Source organism: Sorex fumeus, unplaced genomic scaffold, assembly GCF_029834395.1.
Source record: "Sorex fumeus unplaced genomic scaffold, SorFum_2.1 ptg000072l, whole genome shotgun sequence".
Classification (NCBI taxonomy): Eukaryota; Metazoa; Chordata; class Mammalia; order Eulipotyphla; family Soricidae; genus Sorex; species Sorex fumeus.
Window position 1 is genome coordinate 48465004 of NW_026606129.1, and position 19523 is coordinate 48484526.

The window sequence follows — 19523 nt, forward strand, 5'->3', positions numbered from 1 at the left end:
GAAATCGTTTCTGCATCGTTTTCTGAAGTGGTTTACCCCAGCTGCAAAGCCGAGGACTCAGACGAGCGATCCCCTAGTTCCTTCAGTTCGAAAGCCGACGGGAGCAAAAGAATCCAGAAGACCGTTGCCCCCCACCCTCGCGCTCTCCGTGGCTCAAGAGCTACGTAGGACCTTCATGGGACCAGGGATCATTAGGTCCGAAGACCTTAGACTGCTGTCAGGCTGAAAGGGGGCACCGCGATGCTGAGCTCTTCTCCGCCCGGGTTTCACAGACAGAAGGAACCAACCAACGGACTCTTAATGAATCCGGATTCGAATCCCAGAAGCTGCCGTGCACCGGGCACACCCCCCTCCCCGGCCTCTCTTCTCCCAACCTCAGCCACACGAGGCCCTTGCTCACCGCTCCCGAGGCAGCCGCTCTCCCGGAGCTACAACAGCGGTTGCCGCAGCTCCAGAAACCCGGCAAGCTCGGCTGCCAGGCTGTGTACAGAGTCGCCATGGCAACGGGCCGCTTCCGGAGATCCCGGAAGTCCCCAGGTGGTGGCGGAAGGAAACTCCGCGGTCCTCTGTGGAGAGGCTCGGAGGCTCGGGGCGGACTCGCGAAACCGGGAAATGGGAACGATTCCTCCAGGAGGCCCGTGGGAACTGCAGGCGCGAGGTGCCCAGAGCGGGCAGTGCGAGGGCAGGAAGACAGCCCCAGAGGCGGCCCGCGGACCGGCAGGGCTTCCGGCGCGGCGGGGCCCGTGACTACGGCGGCCGCGCAGGCTCAAGCGGCTCCTGCCCTGCCCTCCGCGCCGCGGCCGGCGCCCGCCCTCACCCCGCCCTGGTGAGTTTGGAGCCGGCCGGCGAGGCCTGCGCAGTCGCGGCGGCCGGGGAAGATGGTGGAGGACGGCGCGGAGGAGCTGGAGGACCTGGTGCATTTCTCCGTGTCCGAGTTGCCGAGTCGCGGCTACGGCGTCATGGAAGAGATCCGGCGGCAGGGCAAGCTGTGCGACGTGACCCTCAAGGTGGGGCCGGCCGGACGGCGCGAGGGTCCGAGGGGGAGCGCCGCCGGATGGAGAGGAAAGAGGGGCGGGTGGGTAGGGGCACGAACGTGCAGCCGGCAGCGGGCTGGGGAGAGGAGGCTGGAGGGAGAGAGAGTCGGCAAGAGCGGCCGACGGGGTCGGGGCTGAGTGGGCACCCGGAGGGCAGCCTCTCCGACCCGAGGTGTGCGCCGCCGCGGCCCTGGGAGTTGGAGGAATCGGGGTGCCCGCCCCCCCCCCCCCCCCACCACCGTTCTGGACTTGTCCGCCTCTGCATTCCGAGGGGCCCCACGGCAGCTTCTCTTCTCGCCCTCGTGGACCTTGTCTTTGTGCCGCTGCGAGTTAGCTGTGCGCCCCGAGAGGCGCCGGTTTCCCCAACCTCGGAGTCATTGCTTGCCCTTGATTGTGAGATGGCTATCTCGCCGCCGAGGCGCGTTTTAAATCGGATCTGGAGCTCTCTTGAGGTGGGCAGCTCTTCGGCGGCCAGTGCACACCCCTCGTCCCCGCACAAATCAGGTCCCGGTGGCGGGGAGCGAGCTCTCCCTCACCTGTGCGTGCACCGTGCTAGGCACGCCCAACCCGGCTGCTGCGCCCCGCATTCTTTCCTGCCTCTCGGAGCTGCGCTGGGGTCTGCTGGGGAGGATGCCCAGGAGATGCGCCTGCTAGACGCGCGCCCGCGCCGCCTCTGGAGAGGACCCTGCACCCCACTCGCCCCCCTTTAAGACCCGAACAACAACTAAATCCAAACGATGTAGTCTCTTAAGTTATTTTCTACAGAGTTATAGAAGCGACTTCGGCACAAATTGATTCAGGCGGTCTGCAAACGGTAGAGTAGAATGGTCAAGAGCGCGGCTTTGGAGATAGAAGGATGTAGAGTCCGTTCCTAGTTGCAGCCTTTAAGTGTCGCTTTTCCAATGTGAAAATGATTCCAAGTGATCCTTTACTCCCCTTATTAGCAGGGTGGAGGATTAAATAAGAAAATCTGCGGTATTCTTTGCATAATGTCTGGCACTCCGGACTCCGGAAGGAGGTTTGTTTTCCAGGAGAGAAGTGGCCGAGATGGGGGTGAGGGTGGGGGGGGGAAGCATTTTGAAAAATAAGCTGGATTAAAGAAGGCAGAGAAAGAAAATATAAATGAGAAGTTTTTGTTCATGGTCATTTCAAGATACCCTTTAAGCATAAAAATGGTCAGGGTTTCCATTCCCCCCCACCCCATCCCATTAAAATGCGTTCTCTCTCTCTTTCTCTCTCTCTCTCTCGGATATGAGTAGGTATCAGAACTACTTCCTATCTAGAACATCCATCTAATCCCCTGTATTCATTTCAGAGATCTGGGATATAAAGACCTGTACAGACTGAAGCTGGACTGGTCTCTGGAGCATCTGTGAAATTAAAATTGTTCCCTAGCTATTCTGTAGAATCCGAGGGGTGGCCCAATGGCATTGTAGTGATGGAGAGGGGGGAAGAATGAGGTGAGAGGGGCAGACCCCTCATTTCACTGTCCCTCAGTGCTGCTCTGAAAAAATTTTTTTAGTCTCTTTTCTAAATTTCTGGTGGATCTGGACAGTTTTTTCAGATAAGCTCTAAAAAGCTATTTAGAAGCTTTATTGACCTGGGTCTGCCTGAAGGGCATTGGTTCTCAAACTTCCGCGTACATTAGCATCACTTGGCAGCCTTGTTCAACTACTGATTGTTGGGCCTCGCTCCAGAATTTCTTACTCAGTAGGTTTGGCCTGGGCCCAAGAATTCACATTTCTGACAGGTCCCTAATGCTGCTGAACCTGGTTTGGAGCTGCATGCTGAGAGCCACTGTTGAAAGTGGATGGGCTTGGCCTTTTAGTGGGATCTGCTTTGAGTTCCAGGCTCTCCCATCAGACTTCTGAGGGCTGAGGTGGAAGAAGCCTGAACTTACCCTTTCAGATGCCTCCTGGAAGGAGGGGACTGGGGCTCTTGCTAACGTGTGCCGACTTTCCCTTCATTCCACTGAATGTTGCCATGTTCTCGTCTCTAGTGGTGCCCTGATTACTTGAGTGTAGTCTAATCCATCCTCTCCAATGAATAAACCTCCATTCTTTTTGGGGGGCAGTGATAGAGGAGAAGCTTGCCTGAGGAAGGAGACCTGTACTACTTGTTTTCAGCCCTTGTGCTTTATAGCAGAGCTCACCATTTTTTTGCACCTGCAGACAGGCACTTGTTCTGTATACTGGTTCATGGAGCAGAAGTTATAACCAAGGAGGTAGACCAGTGGTTTTCTGCCTTTCTACAACTGCAGACCAGCACTGAGTCTTGGATGGGTTATTGAATAACACTTGTGGCCTTATAGGAAACCTTTTTCTAATAGTTGGATTTTAGGGGTGGGGGATTCTGCAAGGGCTTGTCAACTTGGTGCTTAGTATTCTTCATCCAAGTGAGTTACTACTCAATTCTATTACTTTCCTGCTTTTCATCTTCCAAATTTGGTAAGATTTCTAATCTTATCTCTTTCAACTTAATTTTCCTCACTACTTCTCAAGTGTCAGTCAGAGAGATAAAATAATACAGACGGGGTCAAACTATCTGGGTTTAAATTTTAACTCTTATCAGTTGTGAAAAGTTAGGCAATACAGATTGTCACCTATATAATGGGGATATAAAAAAAGAATGTTGAAGATAACCTTAAGTAATACACTTAAAATAATCATGGAATATATTCTCAATGAATAATAATAATAATTATATATATATATAATCATGAGATGTCTGAAGGTAGTGGAGAAAAAGACTTTATGTTAAACATTCCCTTTTGAATTTGTTGTAGCTTCTGATGAATTCTGGATTGTTTTAAGTGTTTTTTTTTTTTTGGAGGGGCAGGGTTTTTTTTGTTTTTTGTCTGAGGCTGCACCTGTTGTGGTCAGGTCGTGCTCCTGATTCTCTGCTCAGGGTTTACTCCTAATGTGCTCGGGGAACCCTGCGGGGTGCCAGGGTTCGAACTCAGATCTGCCATGTGCAAGGCTGTACTATCTCTTTGCTCCAGTTCTGTATGGTTTTATCTAGACCATGTTTATTGTCTAGTAATGTTTATTGTCTTAAGAAGGGTTTGCAGGCCATTGCTTTATTTTCCAGTAGTCTTCATTTTATTGGTGAGAACCCAAGACCAGAAGAGGGAGGGATTTGTTCAAGATCAAAATAGAATTTCAGAAAAACTTGCATGCTTACGTATGGGTGCAAAAGTTTGCATTCACTCTTGAGCACAATCCCCATGAAGCCCATTTTTTGCATTTGGATTATGAATCCAGCAGAAAAGTGCATGATCTTTCAGGGATTACTCCTGGTATAATCAAGCTCTCATTCATCTACTTGGGTCCAAATTTAACTGCTTTAATTCACAACATAACTTGAAGAAAGAATATAAAACCTTATGAGGTGACCTTATGTGATGCAGATATTGAACCCAGGACATCTGCATGCAAGGTAGGTGTTTTACCTGTGGTACTGCCTGTCCAGTCTAAATTGGCCTAATCATTTTATCTTAAAGATTAGCATAGTAGACAAAATCTCTTGATAACCTGCTGTATGATACATGGTTGACATCCACCAAGTCTTTCCAATAATCAGTCTCTTGTTTCATTTGATCTATCAAAACTCAGTGATCATTGGGCTGGAGTGATAATTCAGTGGGTAGGGAACTTGCTTTGCATTTGGCTGACCCAGATTTGATCCTCAGCATCCCAAAAGGTCCTCCGAGCCTGCCAGTAGTTCCTGAGTGCAGAGGCAGGAGAAACATCTGAGCTCTGTTGGTTATGGCACCAAAACAAAAGAAGCATCTGTCAGTCATCTGGGAGCAACAAATAGGGCAAAGTTCTTAAATTCAGTGAACAATCTTCATGAACAATCTAATTCATGAGATCTGGATCCGTCTGATTTACATATTCCTATTCTTCCTTTACCTCAAATTCTCTTTGTCTTTTTCTTTCATTTGTGAGAGCTGAATGGGGCTACCAAACCTGCATACTTTGTACTAACCCATCAGTGTAGGAGAGGCGGCTTTCCCTTATAGCTTGCTCACACACACACACACACACACACACACACACACACACATACACACACACACACACACACACACAGTTTTGTAACCTCAATACATGGTTCTTCAATGATCTCCTGGCATAAGTCTTCCCAGAATTTTCCCAAGATCCCTGATCTTTCAACCCAGATCTCAAGAGTGTAGCCTCCAGAAGGATATGTCTGTTCCATGTGAAAGGCAGAATATTGTAATATTTTCTTACTTTCCTTTCCCCCTCGTGTTGCTCAGTGATTGAACTCAGACTCAACACATGCAAAGCAAGTGTACTACTACCTCCTCCAGTATTAGAATAATTTGTTTTATTAGAAATATATAAAATTATTAGTATAATTTACACAAATAGAATTAGAATTCATAGGCAATTAGAACTCGAATAATTCACACGCACTGTCCTTCAGAACCAGCTCTTGGAATCTGGAATCTTGCTTAACTTTTTTGTCATGCTGATTTTATGATGAAAGAGTAGGTGGAGAAGGACCTACTCAGGAAGTGAAGTAAGGACCTGTTGATGCATGCCATTTTTGTGTTATGTGTAGTGACTTATATCGCTATAATTATAGATCTAGAGAGATCATATTTAAAAGAGCCATTGAGGACATCTGTCAAAGCCATTCATTTTACAGATGAAAAAACCCTGAGGCTTAGAGATATAAAGGGATATGCCCAAGGCACAAAGCTATATTATCTGAGATCCAACACAGCTGTTCCTAGAAGCGACGCTTTGATATCCTGTGCGATTAACTCCCCTGTTCTGTTGATGGTATGAAGCACACAGCATCTCCAGAGTCAGATGAGCGCAGCAGAGGTGATGCAAAGCAATGGGGATGCAGCATCACTGGCCGGTTTCAGGAGAGAAGACAGAGGTAGCCATTTACTGCTGCTCTGCTGGTCATGTGAACTCTTGAGTCTTTGGACCTTGAAATGTGTGTTGTATAGGAAAATTTGTACTTCTGAATATTCTTTATTCCTAGGGTTTTCTGCTGACCTTTTTTCTGGGGAGATGTGTTCATTTTCAGCTTTGCCTCTTTAATGAGCACTTAGAACCTCCTCTGAGCACATGTGTATGTATCTCGAAGTACACTTTTTTTTTCTTTTTGGGTCACACCCAGCAATGTTCAGGGGTTACTCCTGGCTGTGCACTCAGGAATTACTCCTGGAGGTGCTTAGGGGACTATATGGGATTTCGGGGATTGAACCCGGGTCAGCTGCCATGCAGGACAAATGCTCTACCCATTGTACTATCACTCCGGACCCTCAAAGTACACTTGTAATAACTCTATATTCATTAGAAAGCCAGTTTTGCATTCTTGTTCAAGTTATGTTGTGAGTTAAAGTAGTTAAATTTGGACCAAGTAGATGAATGAGAGAGCATGATGCTGCTGACATGTGGGTGAGGAAAAGAGCATTGGATATAGCTTGGGAAAAAAATCAGTTGTTAGAAGAACAGCATTCATGGGATTCACCTTAAGGCTTCTGGAGCTTGGCTAGCTGGGATTTTTAAAGCCTGTTTTAGGGTCAGGGAGATAGCACAGAGGGCTGGATCACATGCCTGAGATGAATAGGGCTCCGTGTTTGATCCTTGGGAGTAGCTCTCGTAACCCCAGCACAGCTTGAAAGCCTCTTCCCCAACTCTCTGCTCCCCCCCCACCCCCCGAAAAAAGCCTGTGGGGATTCTTCTTACGAAAGCTTCCCTTTCCCTCTCCCTTTCCCTTTCCCTTTCCTTTCTTTCTTTTTTCTTTTTTAGTTTTTGGTCTGCACCTGGCGGTATTCAGGGCTTACTCCTGACTCTTCACTCAGGGATCACTCCTTGCGTTGGTCATAGGACACATGGGCTGCTGGGTATCAAACCCTTGTTGGCCACATGCAAAGCAGCTACCAGCTGTACTAGTACCCCGGCTCTTTCCTCTCTCCTTTCCTCTTTCTTCCCCCTCTCCTTCCCTCCCCTCTCCTCCTCTCCTCCCTTTATACCTAGTAGTGCTCAGAAGCTATTTCCAACTCTGTGCTGGGAGGAGGCATTCCCCAGCAGTGTTTGGGGGGACCTGTGGTGTGAGGATCAAACCCAAGCATCCTACATGCAAAGCATAAGCTCCAGCCTGTTGGACCATCTCCGTGGCCCCCCGTTCCTTTATTTTCAATATGAACTCCATTGTTTGCCCCTCAGCCGCCCTGGTTCAACTTATAGACTGATAGAAAATGAAACCTCTTTGATTTTCTAAAGAGGTGTTCCTTGCCCCTCCTAAATCACAAGTTGGTATTTGCGTCCCCATTTGTGATTTATAGAGTGGTGATTCTCTCTTGCATCTTTAGTGTGGAACCAGCCAGCTTCCCCACAGTTAACTTAGAAAGGCCTTTTCCATCTAAACAGCTCATCACTTGCTTCCAGCTGGGAAGAAGAGAGGGTGACCCAAGATGTGTGAACCAGTTGGCAAGCATTCCCCGTAAAGAGCCAGATAGTAAATATTTTAGGATTTGTGGGTCATACAGTTTCAGTTGCAGCTACTCAACTCTGATGTTGTAGCCCCAAAGCAGCTGTACATAGTGCAGTACAAATGGGTATGGCCATGTTCCAGCCAAACTTCATTTACAAAAACAAGTGTGGGCCAAATCTGTTGGTTATAGAAGAGCGCTTACAACCTTTGTGATGATCAAGGCTTTTGGAGTAGGTTATGATCTCCTTATTGCCCCTCATAGTAATTTACTAGTTTCAGAACTCTAGGAATTGGAAGCATCTCTTGTTAAAGAGAACAGATGAACCAGAAATGAAGTATTTTGTCTTTCGAAGGTAATCAAGACTTGGGTAATTTGTAACTGAATAGCTCAAGAAGGAGGAAGATTGTCAATTTTTGCATTTCATCTTTAAAGACTTGGAGCTTTGCTGGACTGGGAAGCTGATGAATTTCTAAAGCTGTGAACAAAAGGCACAGTGCTCCTTTCTGTCTTGGTTGGAGCTGAGCTTGCTTAGCTGCTTGCAGAGTGGCAGACCAGAGGAGACTGGGACGGCTCTTTGTTCTGGTGGACCTGCCCATGGTTCAGGGCCATGAACAAAGTAGAGAATTGGTAGCTGAATGATGGCCCAGTTTGTCCGGGGGAATGGGTAAGTCAGGTTAGTAATGTTCTAGAGTTTCCTGTCTGGGAAGTTGGATAAGTTCTAGAGATGGATGGTAAAATTAGCACAACAGTGCTAATATACCCAGAGTCGCTCAACTGTACCAAAAAAGTGGGCAGTTTTATGTTGTGTGTATTTTACCTCAAGCTTCTAGTTGGGCAAGTGAGATTGCCTATAACATGGTTTTGGGGGCTGGAGTGATAGTACAGTGGGTAGGGCATTTGCCTTGCACACACCCAATCCAGGTTCCGGGCCCCTCCAGGAATGATCCCTGATCTCAGAGTCAGGAGTAAACTGAGTACTACTGGCCCCCAAAACAAACAACAACAACAAAACCAGTGGTTTTTAACCTTTTTAATGCCTTTGGGCTAGTCTATGAAATAGTGGTTCAAAGGACTGATCACAGCATTTTGTAACTGTAGACACACTGAGAACAAATTTGTCTCCAAATCTACTGAGCAGAAACATTTGCTATTGAAGAGTAATAGTTTCTATCCTATAACTGTTACAGTTTGCTGCTTCACTGTTACAAGCAAATCACAGGGCTAGAGAGCTAGTGCAGGAGGTAAGTTAGTTTTCATGGCAGCAGAAACTGTGATCCTGGTTCGAATCCCGGACACCACATAGGATCCTGAGCAACCCCAATTTCACTCCTGAACAAGATCCAAGAGTAGCCCCCCTGTACTTCAGTGCCACCACCTGTGGCCCAGCCCTCCACCCCTACCCCATACCCCCACCTCCAAAAGCCAAATTGTATTACCTCAGCCGTATAGTTGCACTTTAGATAATCAGTGATCTTAAGGGATGGTGTAATAGCTCAGTGACAGAATACGTGGTTCTCATGTATGATTCTCAACACCCAAGCCATTACCTGCAAGGAGACATCTCCTCTAAGAGAAACATACTTAGTTGGTGCACACTTTGCATGCTTATTTTTACTGTGTTCATGGGTAAATCTAAGTGTCATGTAATCTTGACTGAGCTGTTCCAAGAGCCAGCAGAATTCATCGTGTCTTCTGAGGAGAGGCATGCTGGCATAGTATACAGACTAAAAATGAGTTTCATAGATTTGTTTCTACCCCTTACTTTGCTCAGAAGTACTGTGTCTGTATTTCCGTTTGTCCTGGTGATCTTCATAATTGTTATGTCCATTAAAATGAATCCACTTTACATCCTTCCTTTTAATTTTTTTGTTTCGTTTTTTAAGCCATGCCTGGGTGCTGAGGGGCTACTCTTAGCTCAGGCGAGGCTCCTGGGCATGCTTGGGGAACCTTCTGTGATGCCAGGGAGTTGGACCAGTGTTGGCTGCTGTATGGCGAGTGCCTTCCCTCCTGTCCTGCTCTCGTCCTCTTTTCCTTCTAAACCAGTCCTTCTTTTGTCCCCTTTGTGAAAAGGACACGCTATCCATCTAGTTTTGGAGGACTGAAACTCTGGAATGGTTTTGGCTTATTTTCTCTTTTTTTAATGTATCTTGTGCAGTTTCTCACAATAATTTTATATTTATAATACAAATTCCATGAAGAAAGGGACTGTGGCTGAAATATTTACTGAGGTGTTTTTAGTAATAAGTACTTAGCTCACTTTTAATCTAGATCTTTTTCAGCTTTTACCTGAGTGTTTCTGTAACTTCAGTGGCAAGCTGAGATAGATTTTTATTTTTATTTTTTGGAGTGGGGGGTTGTTTGGACTACAAATGGCAGTGCTCATGTATCAAGTGGTGCTGGGGCTTGAACCCAGGACTCCAGCATGCAGATTATGCACACCAGCCCTTTGAGGCATCTCCCTGGCTCACAAGATCTTCTTCCTCTCTCCCTCCCTCCCTCTTTTCCTCCCTCCATTCTTCCCTCCCTCCCTCCCTCCCTCCCTCCTTCCTTCCTTCCTTCCTTCCTTCCACATTAGATGGGTAATGTGCTAATATCATAGCAGGATTTGATGAAGGCACCTGTCACACAGGTGCATGAACATGACATCATCTTGCTTATGAATCATAAAAGAGATCCCTGAAATAATTTTTTTAATTGGATCACCATCAGAAACACAGTTACAAAGTTGTTCATGGTCAGGTTTCAGTCATACAGTGTCTCAACACCTGTCCCTTTACCAGTGTACATTACCCACCACCAGTGTCCTCAGTTTCCCTCCCGCCACTGGACCCCACCCCCAGCCTGTCTCTGTGGGAGGCACTTTTCTTCTTTCTCTTACTCATTTGTTTTATCTTTTTCCTTTGGGGTATTATGGCTTGCAACACAGGTACTGAAAGGTTATCATGTTTTTCCCTTTACCTACTTTTAGCACTCAGTTCTTGTCTGAGTTAAGAAAGAGGTTTCACTTCTTGAGACAATAGCCTAAGTTTTTAAGGATTTTTTTCTTTTTGTCACACCCAGTGATGCTCAGGGGTTATTCCTGGTTCTGCACTCAGGACTTATTCCTGGTGGTATTCAGGGAACCTTATGGAATGTCATGAACCTTATGAACCTTATTGAACCCAGGTTGGCCGCATGCAAGGCAAACGCCCAACCCTTTGGACCCGCAGCCTAAATTTTTGGCAGGTTAATTTCTCGGTGAACTTGGATCCGAGGTGGTGGAGTCTGACTGGAGGCCTGGCCGTGATTTTGGCTTATAGAAGTGAGAGGCTGCCAGGGCTCTGTTTGGGTGAGTACTAGGCTGACCTGCCCCCATCTGGGGTGCCTCAGATATCTCAGCCATAGGGGGGCATCCAAATACTTTTGGTGGCTGGTTAATCTCCATGAAATAATTCTTACGGATTGTTTTGGGAATGAGTGATCTTTGTGCTGCGTATGGAATTGTCTTTCTTTGGGCTCAGCTCAGATTATGCTGTTCTCTGGATGAGTGACTTTCCCTTTCATTTCATTTGGAAGTGTACTTAGCAGATAGATCAGGGTCTTCCAGGTGCCAGGCACTGCTGCAGGGGCCAAAGATGCAGCAGTGAGCAGAGCAGGCCAGTCTTCTGTGAGTGTGAGCTGATGTTCTAGTGGCAGAGGACGTGACAGACACTAGACAAAAGAATAGATAAGAAATGTCTGGGATAAGTACTATGAAGAAAAATAGGGCAGGGGGCAAGGCCCTGAGAGTCCTATTTTTGTTAGAGTGACCAGAGCTAGCTCCTCTTAAGTAGTGATCTGAAGGAAGTGAGGGCATCGCCTGTGAGTGTGCCTGAGGGAAGAGTATCTCTGTGGAGGGAGTCTCAGCACACACCACTGAGGCAGGAGCAGAATTGGTATATTGGGGAAACAGCAAGAAGCTGTTATTATGAGAGTACCAAAGAGAAGAGTGGAAGGGTTTTTACTAGTTAATTAATTAATTATTATTATTATTATTATTATTATTATTTTTTACCACACCTGGTGGTGCTCAGGGCTTATTCCTGACTTTGTGCTCAGGGATCACTTCTGGAAGGCTTGGGGGCCTATATCGGTGCCAGGGATCAAACTTGGATAGACCACAGGCAAGGCAAGTACCTACCCTCTGTGCTATCACTATAACCCCAATAGTTCTTTGACTTGGTGGTGTCTGGCTCAATAACACTTCGTGAATGAATGAATGGAAATGAACAGGAAGTACTCACTTATTTATGAGGAAATAATTGGGAAAGCACAAGAGAAAGATGGGATTTTCCATAGCTCATGAGGAGAACACTACATTCCACTTATACTCTGCCCTTCCGTTGAGGAGAGGTACTGCAAGCTTATAGCCAGGACCAGGGCGAGCAATTATTACTTGTTTTTGAAGGAAAATCTATTCAGCAGTAAATCTATTCACAGTAAAGACAGGAATTGAAACTTGCCAGGGGCCCAGGAAGTGGAGTGAAGCCACTCAGCTCTTTGTAGTTTTAAAAAGTGTTCCTCCCTACCTCCTGTAGTCTGTAGACTCTCAGATCAGCATGGTAGCTGGGCAGAGCCAGAGGGCAGTGGGACTGCAGGAGCAGCAGGTGGTGGCTGGTTTTCACTAGGATTAGGGGAAGGATTGCTGACTTAACGGATCTCTGATTATTCTAAGATGCTCACGGAAATCCATCCCTGCCATCTGTGAGATGAAGCGGGGGATGCTTAAGGATGTCCCATTGAGTTGACTTTTCGAGGACAGTCAGCTGTGTTCTTCATATCCAGGATCCTCCAGCCTTGGCCCATCTCTCCCTTTCTCCCCTAGGTTTCTGACTTCTGCCGTCTCTTGATGCCCTCTGTTCGCCAGCAGCTGAGTCCTGCCTGAGTGTCACAGCTCCCTCTTGTATTTTCTCAGGCATGGAAGAAGTAACCAAATACTCCTTCCTCTTGCGCCTAAAGCACTTGACATTTGTGTCTGTTCAGCCTTGTCCTGTGGTCAGTCGCTTTGACAACCTATGTGCTTCTATTTGACAGACTCCAGGTGTCTTCGGGCTTCTGCCCTGGCTTGTCACAATGTGTGTGCAGTTCTGTTTGAGAAAACCATCTCAGTTTGCTCAGTTTGCTCAGATCCCCTCACGGGCATTAAATGTCTCCCTCTTCCATTGTACTTTGACCCTTTCACACTCACTGTTTCCATTGTACCATCAGCACTGCTACAAGACTTCTTGCTCCTCTTAAAACTGAACAGAGCATAGATGTGTTTGAATGTTTTTCTCTTCCTCTGGATGTTGAACCCCTGAAACATATGAACCATCTAAGATAGCACAGTTCTTGTCATGTTTCGAGTGTTCCATATTGTTTGCTTTAAAGGGCCCTGAGATGTTCCTTCAGTCAGCATTTTATTAAATCACGTTTAATTGTGTGTGATGCTCTACTGGATGCATGAAGGACGGTGCTGTGAGTGGGAGTGAGCCCCTGTCTTTGTCATTTAACTGTCAGTAAGGAAATAGGTACCTGTCATTATAAGACAAGGCACAGTGCAACTGCAAAGGTATCACCAGAGGACTAAAGGAATACCAAAGGAATGACATTTCTAGTTCAGAAAGTTTGTGACAGTTTCCTGAAAGTATGTGATTAGTACTTTGCAGGAAGAATAGGACTTGAACAAGAACTGTAGAAAGAAGAATTCTAGCACTGAAGTGACAGTCTGGTGGGTAGGGCATTTGCCTTGTATGCAGCTGACTCATGTTCAATCCCTGACACTCCATATGGTCCCGAGCTGTGTCAGGAGTGCTCCCTGAGCACAGAGCTAGAAATAAGCCTTTTGCACAGCTGACCCAAGTTTAATCTTTGGCAGCTGTGTCCCCAAAACACACACACACACACACACACACACACACACACAAACACAAATTTTCCAGCCTGGAAAACAGCATATTCAATGTCCAAGCATGACAGAGCTCATATAGGATGATATTTGAATGAATAAGACACAGAGTTTTATGGTGGAAAGTGCAGCTGTAGAGGATATAGACCAAACTCCTTGAATTCTCATGCTCAGAATGTGAACAGGTACATCTGCAGTTATGTGCAGTTGATAGTAAGCTGCTCAGTGTTTTCTGAGAACTCTACCTACCCATCCTCCTCTCCTCCCATTCTGCCTTCTGAGCATGGGTGGGAGATAGGGGAAGATGGAGGAGACATGCAGAGAGGCCTGAATATTTTCTCTTTGCTGGCTTTTTATATAAGACCACAGCCCTAGGTATTTTTCTTTTTTATCCTTGCTGATCGGCCACTTCCTCTCACCCCCTTCTTGAGTCACTTACCCAGTGGGGCCCACAGCAGAGAAATTCAGAATCTATCAATGGAAAGCTTTAGGCAGTATGCTTGGGAGCATTTTTGGTTGTTTTTCGGGGGGCGGAGAGGTGTTTGTCTTAGGGCCATACCCAGTAGTGCTCAGGATTACTTCTGGTGCTGTTCAAACTTGGGTCAGCCATGCACAAGGCAAACACCTTACCCACTGTACTATGGCTCTAGCCCCTTGATAGAATGTGTTAAAATTATGTTATCAGTGTCCCAGACTGAACCCAGTATGTTTTATTATTCTTTTTTTTTTTTTTTTTTTTTTTTTTTTTTTATTTATTTATTGAATCACTGTGGGAAAGGTTACAAAGCTTTCAGGTTTATGTCTCAGTCATGCAAATATCAAACACATTTCCCTTTACCAATACTTATTTTTTCCCATGAAGAACCCCAATAAAACCCCACCCCCCACCCCTCCCCGTCCCTGTGAGGCAGATGAATTCTAGTTAACACTCTATCCGCTTTGATTAGATTGTTTCAATAAAAGATTCACCACTATTATTTAGAGTTCCCCCCCCCCCCCCCAAATCAGACATGCTGAAAAAGCATTGTGAAGTGATTTGCTTTCTACAGCTGGGTTCAAGAATTAAATGTTGGTTTTGGATTTCTGCTATTTTACCTATTGACCCTGGAAGTATTTCTACTGAAAGTCAGATAGTTAAGAAATTGGTTTCTGTGTTCTGGAGTCGTGGCTGTGCTGGAGAGCCGCTCGTGGGGGGCAACTGGTGGCCTCGGTAGGGCGTGAAGGGCGGAGCGAAACGCCCCCCTTCCCATGAGGTTTTAGTCGCCCCCACACTCCCGGCTCATACCTGCTGTCCACAAGGCTCCCATGTGGCTGCCATCTTTCTTTCCAGAGAGGAGAGGGCGAATGGGGCAACACCCTTTCCCCTCCGGCAGACTTGATGGGCTGGATCAACGCATAGTCCGTTCACTTTTCTGCTCCAAGCTGCTGGGTTCTGCATTAAGTCCTTGTGCTTCTGGGGCCATGGCCGTGCTGGAGAGCCGCTCGCGGGGGGCGACTTGTGACCTCGGTAGGGCGTGAAGGACGGACCGGAACGCCCCCCGACCCATGAGGTTTTAGTCGCCCCCACTCCCCCGGCTCATACCTGCTGTCCACAAGGCTCCCATGTGGCCGCCATCTTTCTTTCCAGAGAGGAGAGGGCGAATGGGGCAACACCCTTTCCCCTCCGGCAGACTGTTTTATTATTCTTACTCTGCTTCCCATCCCTATGAGTTTGTAGGACTAATCATTTCGGCTTATAATAGGCTGGATGAGCATCTTTCCATCCAAGTTCTGGGCTGCTGGACTGGAGAACCAGCTTTCAAGAAGAAAATACACCGTCTCTCCTTTTCTTTCTGTCATTATGTTGGAAACACTCCGACCAGGCAACTGTAGTGTGACCTGTTTACTTTTCTGGTAAACTGGGAGTCAAGCCCTCTACAAATTGTTATGATAATTTACCATCTTTATCTTCAGTCAGCTGAATCTTCAGTTTAGAGAATAAGAGTAACACCCCTAATACTTCCCTGCCTTTAAGTTTTACTTTCTTTATTTTTGCTGATTTGTGCTTTTAAGTTTTAATCAAGGACCTTACCTTCCTCTAAGTCTCCATGAATCCCTGGCCACTCTACCTATGCATCTGGGACAAGAAGTCTAGTTGCCACTTGTTGCTGCTCAGTCCCTTGTCACTCAGTCTTGAAGTCTCTAGCTCCACTGGGCCTGGCTTCTCTCCACAGGTCTCTGTTGATCTTTGTTGTCATTTTCTTTTCACAGTCACTCAGCTCTGCCTGACTGCTCATGCAGCATCTGTCTGTCTTGCCTCCTATGTTTATATAAAAAACCCATTCCCATCCTAATTGGCTATACCCCTGTAAGGGAGGTTTAAAATGACTGTCATTCAGGGGTTCAGAGCAGGAGTACAGTGGAGTCAGAAGCTTTCCTTGTATGAAGCCGACCCGGGTTCCATCCCCAGCATCCCATATGGTCCCCTGTGCACTGCCAGAAGTAATTCCTGAGTTCAGAGCAAGGTGTAACCCCTGTGCACAGCCAGCTGTGGTCCCAAAAAGCAAAATAAATAAATTAAAATAAGATGACCAGTTGTCTTGATTATCCAGCATCCCCTCCACTGCCTCCCTTCCTCCAAAACAGATTATCACTTAGGTATCATATCTAAGAACTCTTCATTTAGCCAGTGGCACATTTGTAACCATCAGTGATCCTACATCAACTCATCATTATCTCCAAAGCCCAGAGTTTACTTTTTGTCATTTTCGTTTGGTACTGTGGATTGAATCCAGGGCCTCATACATGCAGAGCTTGCACTTTAACACCTAGTCACTTCTGTTGTCTCGGTGCTTGTATGTTCTTTGATTTTTGACAAATGACCATTATAGGATCAGAGTATTTCTACTCCCCTACCCCTAGCCCTGTGCTCAGGAATCACTCCTGAAGTTGCTCAAGGACCAGATGTGTTACAGGGGATCAAAATTAACTCCTGGTGGTTAACTGGTGTTGCTTGGAACCATATGGAGTACCAAGGATTGATCCTGGGTCAGCTGTGTACAAGGCAAACACCTTACCCGTAAGATGTGATTTATCTTAGTGTTTAATTCCACAAAATGCAGACAGTTGTTACTAATTCAGCAAAGTCTGTGAAAAAAAAAAACAACAGAAAGTCAGCTGTGATTGTGGGCCTTGAGAGAAGGATGTCTTAGATGCTTAAATATCTCAACATCTTTCTAGAGAACGCATTTACCTTCCTCTTCATAACATTTGTTCCTGTGACTCTAAAGCATGTGTTTCCATAATGAGGGAGAGAGTCAATATTTCAGGCTTTGAAATATTTTGGGCTGTCATAGCTGCTCACCTTTGACACTGTATGTATGGAAGAGTCTGTATTTCAATAAGTATTCATATGGACCCTGAAGCCTGTAGTTTATGCAGTTTCCACATGTCATGAAGTATTATTAGTTGTCTTTGGAAGTTTTCTCCTATTTGAAAATGTGAAATCTGCAGCTTTGCTCCTGGGCTGTATACGAAGAAGAGGTAGGTCAGATTTTCCCCCACAAACTATAAGTTTTGCCGACCTCTTTTTGAAGGTCTTAAAAATGATATCTGTAAGTTATATATTTTATATAAATAAAAATTAGCTAATTTGAGAGGATGGAGAAAGAGTACAGTGTGAAAGACATTTGCTTTGCACGCAGCAAACTTGGATTCAGTTCCTAACACCCATATGGTTCCCTGAGCCCCCGGGGAGTAATTCCTGACTATAGAGCCAGGAGAATCCCCTGAACACCATCAGATGTGGTCCAAATCCCATGCCTCAACCAAAAAAGATCTAATGTGAGACACTTATTTAATAAGCACTTCCATAGCACTTTATATTGGCACACACTTCGCCTTACAGATGTTCGCTAATTTTAATCTGTACAGTGATCCTGGAGACAATGCTCTTACCCCATTTTGTAGATGCATAAGTTGAGAAACAGATTAAGTAAGTAGTTCAAGGTCATATAACTAGTAAGCAGCAATTAATTTAGCTCCAAAATACTGGTTCTTATCAACCATGATATCTATCATATTATTAGAGAACTTGTAATTACTGATTTATAAAGGAGTTTTAGGGCTAAAAATGTGTTAGAGGACTCATCATGCCTTGCATGACTCACCCCCACCCTACTTCCAGCAGCTCCAGCAGGTATGGCTCCCATGCAGCAGTCTTTTTTCTGTTTTGTGGAGAAGAACTTGGGCAACATGTGGCCATACTCAGGGGCTTCTCCTTTTGTGGGGTGTGGCGGGGAGTAGCTGTGGGGAGGGTGGAGAACCACACATGTCAATACTCAGGGGTTATTCCTAGCTCTGTACTCGGGAATTACTCCTGATGGTGCTGGGGTTTGCGGGGGGGATGGGACGGGGAGGTTGTTAGAAAGTGGGATGCCAGGGATTGAACTCAGGTCGGCCACATGCAAGGCAAATGCCCTATCCACTGTATTAACTCTCCTTCTCCATCAGGAGACACAGGTTTGATCCCTAGCACTGCCTGGTCTCCTAAGCACCACCTGGAGCAACCCCAAGCACTGAACTGGGAGTAACTCCCAGCACCACTGCTGTGTCTCAAAAGCAAGGAAATTATTTTCTTAAACTTTATTTGGAGGGGGGGTTGGGACACACCTGCTCTGGGCTCAGGAGTCACTCTGGTAATGCTCAGGGAGCACTGTTAAGTCCGAACCAAGGTAAACACATGGAAGGCAAGTACCCTGTACTACTACTCTGTCCCCTCCAACCCCCATCTTTTTTTTTCTCCTCCCATAATAATACATATCTACGTTGACTCTATTTTTGGGTTTATTCTTGTACACCAGCTTTGCAGCCTTTGTGGTACAACTTGTGCCTCAGTAAGATTAAGAGTAATGATCATGTCACACTGGAGCAATAGCACAGTGGTAGGGTGTTTGCTTTGCATGCAGCCAGCCTAGCTGACCCAGGTTCGATTCCTCCACCCCTCTAGGAGAGCCCAGTAAGCTACTTGAGAGTATCTCACCCGCACAGCAAAACTGGCAAGCTCCCTGTTATATATTCGATATACCAAACACAGTAACAACAAGTCTCGCAATGGAGACGTTCCTGGGCCCGCTCAAGCAAATCAATGAACAATGGGAGGACAGTGCTACAGTGCTACCACGTCATACACTTTCAACATCTCTTTATAAACATTTATAAAGTTAAAAGCTTAACTTTAGGGGCTGGAGCAATAGCACAGCGGGTAGGGCATTTGCCTTGCATGCAGCCGACACGGGTTCGATTCCCAGCATCCCAAATGGTCCCCTGAGCACCGCCAGGAGTATTTCCTGAGTGCAGAACCAGGAGTAACCCCTGTGCATAGCCGGGTGTGACAAAAAAGAAAAGCAAAAAGCAAAAAAGCAAAAAAAAAAAGCTTAACTTTAAACCCACCCATCTCAAGGGTATTCTGTCAAAGGGATTGGGCACTTAACTGGTCACTTACTGTTCTATTTATGTTCATTGTGAACTCCTTGGAGGTTAACTATGAAAATGTTTTGACAGTGCCAAAATGTTTTCCATCAGAGAACAATCTAATTTGGGTGTGTCTTTTGCTTTCTTTGGAAGCACCCATCTCAGATTACTCCTAGCTCAGATTTTGCTCTTCTGCTTTTCTTGCTTGAATAAGCAGCTGTTGGAATCTTGAGCCCCACCTGCCTGTGTTAGGGAACAGAATTTGTGTTGCAATGCTTCACTGTCCCTTTTGAGCCAAAGACAACACTAGGGAAGAACCAGGAATGGAAAATTTCCCATTTTCCTAGGAAGCTGTGTGTGTATCTGTGCATCTGTGTGTATTCAGGTGAATCAGATCAGGTGAATGATGAGATGCTAAGAACTTCTGGTTCCTTTTGCTTAGTCATAGTCTCCACTAACCAGGCGGGAACTCAGAGTCTCTTGTCTAGGGTTCCACTGTGTATGGATTCCCATACTAGACTGGTGCCTGTGAACAGTCTCAGATGATAGTGTCTTATTGGTGAGAAATATAAGCTGTGTTCTCCCTGTGACTTACAGAGCTGCCCCGTGCATACGATAGCTTTCCTAGGATTTGAAAACAATTAGTGTC

At 46.1% G+C, this 19523-nt stretch overlaps 2 protein-coding genes and 1 non-coding gene across 7 annotated transcripts in view; 1 reads left to right on the forward strand and 2 right to left on the reverse strand.

Moving 5' to 3' along the window:
• The window catches only part of KIF9 (kinesin family member 9), a 46515-nt gene extending 45798 nt beyond the window's left edge, over positions 1-717 (reverse strand). For 2 of the 3 annotated variants that reach the window (XM_056129430.1, XM_056129429.1), the window contains exon 1: positions 401-717. The gene's annotated coding sequence lies outside the window, so the exon portion shown is untranslated. The remainder of the gene's footprint in view (positions 1-400) is intronic. The other variant, XM_056129428.1, reaches the window with a different exon arrangement.
• Positions 718-763: 46 nt separating this feature from the next.
• Positions 764-19523, forward strand: part of KLHL18 (kelch like family member 18) — a 45968-nt gene continuing 27208 nt past the window's right edge. For all 3 annotated transcript variants that reach the window (XM_056129431.1, XM_056129432.1, XM_056129433.1), the window contains exon 1: positions 764-1007. In XM_056129431.1, coding sequence (XP_055985406.1) covers positions 879-1007 — 129 coding nt within the window. In that variant the 5' untranslated portion in view covers positions 764-878. The remainder of the gene's footprint in view (positions 1008-19523) is intronic.
• Positions 10088-10192, reverse strand: LOC130037987 (small nucleolar RNA U13). Its single transcript, XR_008794556.1, has one exon. It is a non-coding gene; the product is annotated as a small nucleolar RNA U13 (small nucleolar RNA).